Here is an 11560-nt window from a genome sequence, read left to right as displayed (position 1 = left end):
TAATAAACTAGTGTTTTCTATGTCAGTTGCTGCAAAGATAAAGATTGCATTGACGATGCAAACTGCATCTTCATGGTATGAAAACACGAATAAAGAGTAGCCTAATCATGCACACTTCATATGAATAAGCCTATAGCAGAGAGCAGCCCATTTCTTTTAGCTTGTAATTGTTTTGTTTAAAAGTATAGACATTTCAAGCTTACATATATACACATCTTCTCAGATCATTAAGACATGTATCTTATATGCCGAGTTTCAGTTCATGTATGAATCGCGCTCCAGTCACGCGTCGGCGCGTGTCCTGATTACTATCTTTGCTTTTTATTTATTAGCCTAATCCAGGCAATTCGTTGATGCGGAAGGAAGATGCAATTTATTCAAAACGAAATTCGTTTTAAAGAAAGGCTTTGTACAAAACAAAACGTAGTAAGTGGTCATAATCATGTCTGACTGACCCAACGTGTTTTCTATGGCAATTGCTGCTAAAGATTGCATGCAAACTGGCATCTTCGCGGTAGTGAACGCGAATAAAGAGTAATGCACACTTCATATGAATTAGCCTAAACATAAGCAGAGAGCAGCGCAATTTCTTTTAGATTGTTAAAGAAGACATTTCAAGCTTACTATATATATACACGTCTCAGATCTTGTTTCTTATATGCGAGGTTCAGTTCATGCATGAGTCGCGCTCCAGTCACGCGCCGGCGCGTGTCCTGATCACTATATTTGCTTATTATTAATTAATCCAGGCAATTCGTTGATGAAAAAAAAATTAAAATGAAGATGCAATTTATTCAAAACGAAATTCGTTTTAAAGAAAGGATTTCGACAAAACAAAACGTAATAAGTGGTCATAATCATGTCTGACTGACCCATTACAAATGTTTTCCGATATTGCGCATTTTATGATGTTATCTTAGTCATCTCATGAAGTTCCCTTTTCATAAAATCAACATACATAGAAAAACATCATATTATTAAAAAAATATGAAAGGAATACGTTTTTTTTCCAAACCAGCGTCACACGGTCGGTCCCGCTGTAGACATGCATGTGGCGTGCATGTGGTGGTGGGGCACAACTTTCAAATAATAATCGAATAATACCAGGCAATCTTTAAATATTATTTTTGCTTGAAATGCCCATCCCTGCCAAACTGCAGAAGTCGTGTTCTTCTTCGAGACCAAGTCACTCGGTGCGCAACTTGCAATCTTTGCCCTCTCTCCCCCACTCTCTCGTCACCACACTGTCACGTCATGAGAACCAGATATAAGCATTGTAGCCATTAAATAAATTGTATTTAAAACATTGCACTTATATAGGAGACAAGGATTCCTTGTCTCCTATTTAAGTGCATTGTTTTTTTTTCTGACGGTATGACGATATTCAAAATGATACCGTTGCTATTTTTAGATCCCGCGGTATACGATATTACCGTAATACCGCCCAAGCCTATTGCCACTTTAATGTTTCCATGGTGACGCGTCATTGCTTGTCACATGACGCAGCACAACCAAAACAGGGCACGGAATGAATGAGGATCTGCTTTTATGTAATTTTTCCTTTTTTATTAAAAATATTCACAAATGTATTAGCTATAACATGAAACACTGATATTCTGATTGTCAAATATGTGCAAGTGGATGGGTTTTGTTGTTTAAACATCTTTATAACGATCGCGTTAGTTGAGCTGTATCATAGACTGTAAAAAAAGATGGACGACACCCCTTCGCTCTTTTCCATCAGAGAGAACTGAAGCCGCCAGTGTCTCGATATGACGCTGACATCATGGACTTGAGTCTGCGCACTTGCGTGTTTCAGGACCAGTCATGCGCAGTCGTGAGCAGGAAGTTAAGCCGCGAAATCAAGGCCGCGCCCTCATTCTCGCTGAATCAAACGCAAGCACACGCCCCGCACTTTTATTAAGTGTTCCCTGTCTGCTTCGTTCTTCTCCAATGATGTCTGCTGATTGCAGAACCTCGTTAAAATAAGGTAAATACAACTACTAACCACATAATCAACATTATTAAAAAAGTCCGCTGGTGCTTCAGTGACTACCTCGCACAGAGAACCTGTCAATCACAGCTGTCAATCATGATGTCAGAGCACCGTTTTTATCATCACTTAACCAACTAAAAACAAACTTATTTTAAAAACGAACACTTGAAATTACATCAACGTGATAGAAACTACAGTAAATGACAGAAACTATCTTTGGAAAAAGGATATTTGAAGTGTAATTTAATTGTTTAGTTGGTCTCGCGTCCTATTGAATAACATGGGGAGGCGGGGGTTATGAGCTATACTAGGACCGGTGACGGGGCGCCATTTTGTATGCACAATGGGTGGCGCCATTTTAGTTTCTTTTTCAGTTCAGAGAATCGGATCTGTCGGATTTACGTCAATTCCTCCACTTCTCACGAAATACATGAAAGTAAGTGGCTGATGAACTGGGAGAAGAATAGGGTCAAATGTTAAGCTACTTACACAATGTGTTGCTGATATGAATAAAATGTGTCGTCTTATTATAATTGAAAGGATTATTGCCGCTTCCATAGACATCAGTGTGTATTTTACAAACTCAAAATCATTGTTTTGCTTGTACATATGTGTATTTAAATGTCTGAAACCTAAAATAAACATTATGTGGTTGAAAACACTCAATAGTTGTGATAGTAGTTCAATAGTAGTAGATAGTAGATAATAGTCGTCCGTCTCTGGCTCGTGAGAGTAAGTTTGAATTGCAGTTGATGACGTGAAGCACTGACCGTTCTAATCACACCGGTGTGATCGTATGCTCCAGGGACCAGCCAAGACTGATCACACCGGTGTGATCGTACGCGTGAAAGGGTTAAAAAAAAATATACGTGTGCTTGACTCACCATCCACCTGATGGGGTTTGAGTTTGGTCACCAGGTTCCTGTGAACCTGCACTAGAGGCTCCTTGGTCTCCTCGTCCTCATCGAGCACCAGTTTTGTGGTGATGGGACACGCGATCTGTGACGACTCCTCCACCACGATAGTCTGAAATTAAAGAGCCCCAGCTTTGAGTTTCCTGTACAAGATGAAAACTATAATCCAGAGGAACAGTTTCTGAGCCCTAAATATTTGCATCCGAGATTTGTACCTCTCGTAGTTTCTCCCTCAAGCGCTCCCTCTCAGCGATGCGTTTCCTCCTCTCCTCTTCCTCCTTCAGGGCATCCCGGGTCTCTGTCCGCAGAAGGTCATCTTTAATGATCTTGCGGATCTTCTTGCGATTTTTGGGTGTTCCTTTGTCATCCCCTTCCTCGTCACCATCACCATCTCCATCTCCTTCCTCTCCACTCTGTAGAGCAGACAAACCAAACATCCTTCACATAAACACAACAGCCGTTTGTAAATTGATCGTGCTGAAATGGATGTGTAATGTACGGCACCTTGGCACTGGATGAGGAGTCTTGAACCTTAATGCGACGTCGTTTTTTCTTTTCTTTCTGGTAACTTCTCTCACCGTCTTTGCCTGCTCTCTTGGACGATCTACAAGTGTTGCCAGGACATGTTTGGTTAGTTTTGCTTACCTCAGCGAACAGTAAAAGACTTATTTGTCGTAAAAAATACATTAATAAACCATGATTATTAATAATCCATAATACTTTAGCGGACGATTTTATGAAGGGGGAAGGTGGCCAGAGAGACAATTTTTTATTTGCTCATTTGATTTGAGACTAAACACTTAAAACATATATTACCATAAAAAGTTTGGGGTCAATAAGATTTGTTTCCTGTTTTTGAAAGAAGTATCTTATGCTCAACAAGGCTGCAATTATTGGATCAAAAACACAGTAAAAAAACATAATATTGGGAAATATTATTATAATTTAAAATATTTGTTTTCTACGTGAATAAATGTTAAGCTGTCATTTATTCCTGTGGATTTTCAGCATCATTACTCCAGTCTTCAGTGTCACATGATCCTTCAGAAATCACTCTAATATGATTTACATATACCGCACATACAGATCATTTTATCATCTCATAATTTTTTTTGATAATTTGGGTAATTTTGTAGTAATATAAAAAAGACAAGTAAACAGTCATGGCAAATTATATTTTATATTATTTTAAAACAATGACAATTCAATTCCATTTTATATTATTATACATTTTATATATGTATTATGCTATATTTTATATTACTATATTATAAAATTGTTATTTCATTTTATATAAATATATAGTAAGAAAAAATTGCAAATGATAGCACAAATAAATACAACAGAAGAAAGAGACAAATTATATCAATGTTTTCATGCGTTTCAATGGTATTCAGAAAATCAAAGTAATCCAATGCAAAATAACACTGGATAGTTTTCAATGTAAAAATGAAATACAAATTTACGCTTCAAGTTATTCAATCAAGAGAAGAGAGTGATTTTCTTTGTCTTTTGTTCTTTGATTAACATGACAGACAGCAGCAGGAATATTCCAATCGAATGTACGGTTACACAACATGCCTTGTCTCTAAACTATTTACAAGGTTACACTTTATTTCGATAGTCCCTTTAGACATTCTACTAACTATAAGTAACTTTTCAACTACATTACATGTCAACTAACTGTCATTAGAGTGTTAGTATATTATAGTAGACTGTCAGTAGACTGTTAGGTTATGGTTAGGTGTTACGGTTCGGGTTAGGAGAATAAGTTTACTTGTAGTCGCCAAGTCACTTAAAGTCAGTTGAATGTCTGTTGGGGGACCAACAAAATAAAGTGTTAGCAGATATTAAGCTGACAGTCAACTAATACTCTAATGATAGTTAATTTATATGTAGCTGAAACGTTACTTATTTGTAGTAGAATGTCTAAAGTGGACTATCAAAATAAAGTGTTACCAGCACAATAAGCCACGAAAAAGAAGTCTATTTGGTACTTGCGAGCTGTTAGAGAGGCAGCTGTATGAGATTGAGAGCGCCACTTAAACTATAAATCAGTGGTGAACGAGCTTTTGGGCTTGCGGCAATTTAAATAGCGGTGAAATTGTACGCTATAAAAGCATTATTTAACCGGAGGGAATGAGACGATTAAGTGAGAGGGAGAGAAGAGAGAGTGAGTGTATCGACACTGCACTGGAACCATTTAAAATATTTCAGTATCGATACATTTCCAAATACCAATATATTTTGACAACACTAGTAGGATGTCTGAATTGGACTATCGAAATAGAGAGCTTCCCACAACAACACTGCACCACTATGAGAAACTAAAGACTTCTTAAATGGAAATATGTCAGTGGACCTTCACATCCACAATGATCAGGTATTTATTTTAGCAAAGGTCAAACTATAGACCACAATAAATGCATTCAGTGATTGCATCTCGGTCTGGGCTCTAAGTATTACCCACTAACTGACTGTCTGCGACACATAGATGGCGTTTCCCTCGTGATGCTCTGCCTGGAGAGCAGAAATTGAGAGCTGAGTTGCTCTTTGTTTCAGATGCATTGGGGTCAATTGACTAACATTAGACAGTTCATCATATACTCTCCCTTAAGTTCTTCCAAACTTGTCTGAATTTCTTTCTTCTGTTGAACACAAAGGAAGATATTTTGAAGAATGCCAGTAACCAAACATTTAACTGGACCCATTGACTTCAATAGTAGGAAAAATAAATACTATGGAAGTCAATGGGTCCAGTTAACTGTCTGGTTACCGGCATTCTTCAAAATATCTTCCTTTGTGTTCAACAGAAGAAAGAAATTCAGACAAGTTTGGAATAACTTGAGGGTGAGTATATGATGACAGGATTTTCATTTTGAAGTGAACTATCCCTTTAACCCTCAGGTGCTCTTCGTTTCGGAGTCACACTTGTTATCTTCCCAGTCAAAAGTGACCGGACACCTAAAAATGAAACTTTCTCCATCCCAGTAAAATCAATGCAATTTATTTTTGTCCTATAATATTTATTCTATTTTAATTTAGTATTTTGAGACAATTTAATTGAATCTATTAATATGTATGGTTTATTTTTGCCATGGAAAAATATATATATATTTTTCTATGTATATATTATTTTTTTCAAAAAAACATTAATGCAGTATTTTAGTTTAATATAGACTGTAGGCCTTCAGAAAAAAAAATATTTTTTGAAGAAAATTAGCACCACTGGTTACAGTACAGAGAAAAATTGTGTAACTATTTTTTTAAGACCACTTAGCATGCACAGATCATGACCTCAATTTTGTGTGTTCACATACATAATGCCATAAAAGTCACCAAGTTTCGTAACATCGCGATGAAGCTGTGATTTTTAAAAATTCAAAACATACTTTTTGTAATCAAAATTTATTGGTGTGTACGTGTATAAAAGTGTGTTTGTATGTGTGTGTGTTGGTGGGTGTGTCTGTTTTGCACTCTAGATGTTGTAAGTAAGTAAGTAAAAGTTTATTTATATAGCACCTTTCACAGGTATAGGGCCACAAAGTGCTTTACAACAAAAACAATTTATATCATAAAATACACATAATAAAAACATAAACAGTACATGATCATATCAACCCACAGGTAGCTAATTGAAAGCCTGAACAAATAAATGTGTCTTAAGTCTGCATTTAAACACATCAACAGAATCAGAGGAGCGCATAGCACTGCGTTGTTGAGTGTCACCCCTTTCCTGCGGTGTACTTTTTATTTGAATTGCGGCCGATTTGTCGATTGTACACAAAAATTCTGAGAATTTTTTTTTTTTTGTCAATTTCCCATTCATTTCCTATGGGTCGGTCATTTTTGACAGAAGAGCAAAAGTGTGACTCATTTTTTACGACCACTTAAATTGCTTGAATCATGACCTCATTTTTTTTGTGTTCACATACCCAATGCCATAAAAGTCACCAAGTTTCGGAATTTTCTGAAGAAGCTGTGATTTTTAAATATTCAAAACAGATTTCTTTAATCACAATTTATTGGTGTTTTTGTGTATAAAAGTGTGCGTGTGTATGTGTGTGCGTAGGGGTGGTTATGTCTGTTTTGCACTCTTGATGTTTTACAGTGTCACCCCTTCAATGCTGAGCACTTTTTTTCTGCATCGTGGCCGATTTGTAGATTGTACACACAAAAATTCTCAAAGTTTTTGTGTTTTTGTCAATTTCCCATTCATTTCCTATGGTCGGTCATTTTTGACCGAAGAGCACAAGTGTGACTATTTTTTTTACGAGCACTTAGCCTGCTCGGATCATGACCTTAATTTTTTTTGTGTTCACATACCCAATGCCATAAAAGTCACCAAGTTTCGGAACATTCCGATGAAGTTGTGATTTTTAAAATTTCAAATGACCGAAGAGCACCTGAGGGTTAAATATGGGACAGTAACGTGGATCAGGGACTCAAACTTGAGAACTAATGTGTCAATGGCTGTGCCATGGCATGCCATCCTTACCGTGTTTTGCGTTTATTGCTCTTGTTTTCATCCTCTTCTTCACTCACAGCCTCACTGAGCCCTGACGCATCACTGGAGCCCGAGAGCGAATGCTCAAAGTCCGAGTCTGCCGAATCATCACTGTCCACTACACACACATTAATAAAACAATTCAACAACACTTCAGAGGAGTCACATGTGCCGGCGGCTTATGTTTAGACTCGACACTGACCTTTCCGCCGGCCTCTCTTTTTGGTTTCTTTCTTTTTTTTGACTGGGGTCTCTTCATCAGAGTCACCCTCACTTAGAGTCAACTTCTTGCGCAACAAACGGTGCCTTTGGCCACCTTTCTTCACATCCACATCTGAGCCGGAGTCTGAAGTTTCATCCTCATCCTCTTTTTCTGCAAGGAACAACAATGCATTATACATGACAAGAACACATCTGCTTTAAACTGCATTCAAATCTGCATTAATTCTTAACTCACCGCTTTCGTCTTGCTCCTTTGCACCATCTTTTCCTCTCTTTCGTGAATTCCTATCCTCTTTGTCTGCGTTTTCATCATCCGATGAACTATCAGCTCCAGACGAATAGTTGGCTTTGATCTGCGCCAAAAGCATCCTCTTGGCAATTCTTTTAGAAGAGATAGAAACAAGATTAGGCCAAAAGTCCCTAAAAATACAACTTTAACTTATGAATGTCTAGTCTAGAATGTTTTTAAGGTAACTGGTTTGATCATCTTAATCAAATGCAGAATGGCGTGCATCAAAGTAACTACAAACATCAAGATCATGGGTTTGATCCCCAGGGAATGATAAAAACAGAGTGGATTCTGCATATTAATAATAATTTCAACAGTTACTGTCTTGAAATGCAGAAGCGTTGCTGTCGGGCAGAAACCTTGTATGTAAAATACTTTTCAGGAAATAAAAAAACTCAACACCAAGTTGCCTAAGTTGGTATTTTAGCTTTATATTGTTCGAAACTTGCGCGTGTCAAACAAACTCAAATAGAGCAAATACCAGAGATATGCGTTTTGTCCTTTATTAGACGCACCTGGAGGTTAAAGTGTACTTTTGATCTTTAAAACTTTGCAGATATTTTACATTTACAAATAGATATTATACAGCACACTACATGAAGCGTCATATCCAAAAAAAGCATAATACAGGGACTTTAATAACTTTCACTGGATGATATTTTTAAGACCCACAGTGTTAGTGTTTAAACAGACAGAAACTTTAAAAAAATATTCACAGCAAGTATAAATGATACCTGTTTTCAGGGTCATCATCATCATCCACCACCTGGGAGGATTCAGCCTTTAATTCAACTTCATCACCTTGATAAACAAGAAAAAAAACATGAAATTCAATAAACACAAGTCACAAGTGATTTTTTGGACAACAGCCGGTATGATTTGATCTCATCATCATCAAAAACCAAAAACTGAGATCTAGAGGAACTGCAACAACGTCTCCAAGAAGCTTGAAGAATCCTTCCTGCAAAGCTACAGTACTGTGAAGAGCTTTAGACAATTATGTAAAGTTTTTTTGATCATTTATCAATTAACTTCTATTCACTAAACAGGACATTCATGTCACCATTCGATACATATCAAGATGCTGAACTCACGATATGATGTTATAGTGATTCTCCAAGATGTATGAAAAAAAGTTAACAAAAATTTACTGTTGATTAAAACGGTAAATTTGGTTTTACATTGTGTGTTTAAACTAATAAACTTGGACTTGTTGCTGGAAACCCAAAGAACAGGACAATAGAGACACCAGAATAGCAATATTCATGATCCTGAAGATACAGAATTATTTTAGGCCCCGTCCACACTACTGCGTTTTCGTTTAAAAAAACGGAGAATTAAAACGAATACGATCTCCGTCCACACCAGCGTATTAGAAATGATCTCAGTCCACAATAAAACGACTAAAAACGCGTATCACATCACCATTCACCAACAATGGGCATGCGTGTGCCGGTGTAAACAGTGGTTGACGAATCAGATAAGGAAACGTCATGACTGATGACACCCAATCATAGAGTAGAGCGTGAGCCTCTGTGTCAGCGTTTCTGAAGTCCTCCGTTTTGTCTCGTCTACACTAAAACGCCCTCCGGAGATTCAAAACGGAGCTGCAACGTTTCTAAACTTCTCCGTTTTAGGTCTTCGTTTATCGCCGTTTTAGTGTGGACGGGAGGTGCAAATGTAGCAAAAGGTGTCTGTTTTTAAAGAAAACGCAGTAGTGTGGACGGGGCCTTAGATGAATATGCTTGCACTCTTTCACTGTCTAGATGTATTAAAAATAATGTAGATATTTAAAACATCACTGGTGGATCCTATTGTGTTGGGTTTGACCCTGGCCCAAAGTAGGAGGTCATTTATGGCTCGTTTCCACTGAGCAGTACGCTACGTTTCAGTACAGTACGGGTCAGTAAACCATGATCTGGCTTGCGTTTCCACCGCCAACAGTAGCCTACCCTTGATAGACGTGGTGTTTGCTGGAAAGAAGCGATCGACGTCATTTTCGCGCGAAGAAAGCGACATAGTAAACAACAATTGATGACAGACAGCAGATCTTGTTCTTGCTTCTCGACATGTTTTTCACAAGAAACAAGCGCTGGCATTAGGCGTTTCTCAATACCAAGTAGTCTACGCAAAGTCCGACTCAGGAGAACGACCCTGAGGACGCGATCGAGTCCAGTAATTCTGCTAATGGAACTAGTGTTGCATGCGCGAGCACACGTGATACAGTGGCCGCCTGTCAGTAGCGGAGTGGCAATCAGGAGAGTCGGATCTTTTCCCGGTGGGCCGGTGGTGTTTCGAGGGCCGGTCTGATAGTTATACATTGCAAGTTATTAGCAACACAATCCAGAGGTCTCCGCAACGGCGATAGTTTGAAGCGCGCGTCCGTGTGAAGACGGTGCGCGACTGCGCGAGCCGCAAAAGACACTGTATCCAACTGATAGCAGCGAAAAAGAGTGGTGCTTGATTTAAAAACAAAAAAAACAAACTGATTTTAGCGCTAGATCTCTTATTTAATAGCGAACTAAATGAATTATCTGCTAGTTAACTGGAGATGTTTCATTTATTTTTGTATTAGGTGTACAACTTTCCCCCCGACTTTCATAGATAGCATGAATAATTTGCAAGCTGCTAAAATAAAGGATACAAAACATCAGCAAAATGATCTATCGGCTATATGATTATAATCAGAGTCAGTGATTTATTTATATTAGGTTATTACAGCATTAAAGAGCACAGGCCTATGCAAAGGAGGTGCATATGAAACGAACGCCTTGTAAGAAATACTTTCCTTTTCAGGAAAAGTATCGAAATCGCAATACTTGACTTGGTATCGGTATCGAAACAATAATTTTGGTATCGTGACAACGCTACATGGAACAGCACGTTCTTGAATGCGCCAGCTCGCTCTGCTACTCCGGTTATCTCTGTTTGTACATTTTAGGCAACAATAAAACGAAATATTTTATAAAACGCCACTCTGCTTCTTTTCGATTTAATTTCAATACATTATAAGCACACAAATGTGGTTCAGGCAAAGCATAGCCTATTGATTATATTCACGGCATGTATGTAACATTACATTTATTACAAAACTCTGCCAGTTTTGAATTTATTATCACAACCCTGCCTCTTTTCGTTTAAATTTAAAAATATTAAGCATTTTCCAGGCAATATGTAATGTGTTGCATATCGCATTGGTACAAATGTTGCAATAAACAACATTACAGATGATCTTATAGGCTAATAAAATAAAATGACAAAACGATCTCTTTTTGTTGAATTTCAGTTTTATCAATAATAGCCATTATAAAAGTATAAGTAAAAGGTACAAAAAGATATACAGTAAAGCTTTATTAACATAAAGAAACAATTCAGTCAAATATACAAATTCAGCGCTCAAATATATGAAACATGACTTATCCTTCTGCCCAAACTATTGGCCAGGGAACGAATTATATATTCACGAGACCAAAGATCACCTGTTAGGTTTATACAAGACGAATTATATCTCATGTTTAACCACTACAGAGACGTCAGAGTCAGCGGCAAACATCAGAACGACTAGCCGAGGAAAGGCTGTTCCAGGCGGGAGACGCGAGCGTCCGGTGATCGCTTGGAATGGATCTCAGTAA

At 37.7% G+C, this 11560-nt stretch overlaps 1 protein-coding gene across 2 annotated transcripts in view; it reads right to left on the bottom strand.

The window, feature by feature from the left end:
• Positions 1-11560, bottom strand: part of atrx (ATRX chromatin remodeler) — a 66564-nt gene that overhangs the window by 40856 nt on the left and 14148 nt on the right. For both annotated transcript variants that reach the window (XM_039694200.2, XM_039694201.2), the window contains exons 10-16: positions 8663-8729; positions 7875-8020; positions 7620-7790; positions 7409-7535; positions 3415-3514; positions 3126-3323; positions 2881-3022 (exon numbers count right to left, since the gene is read on the bottom strand). In XM_039694200.2, coding sequence (XP_039550134.2) covers positions 2881-3022; positions 3126-3323; positions 3415-3514; positions 7409-7535; positions 7620-7790; positions 7875-8020; positions 8663-8729 — 951 coding nt within the window. The remainder of the gene's footprint in view (positions 1-2880; positions 3023-3125; positions 3324-3414; positions 3515-7408; positions 7536-7619; positions 7791-7874; positions 8021-8662; positions 8730-11560) is intronic.

Source organism: Pimephales promelas, chromosome 9 (genome assembly GCF_988280905.1).
Source record: "Pimephales promelas chromosome 9, fPimPro1.hap1.1, whole genome shotgun sequence".
Lineage (NCBI taxonomy): Eukaryota > Metazoa > Chordata > Actinopteri > Cypriniformes > Leuciscidae > Pimephales > Pimephales promelas.
The sequence above is the reverse complement of the archived record's forward strand: the minus strand, read 5'-3'. Positions and strand labels throughout refer to the sequence as shown.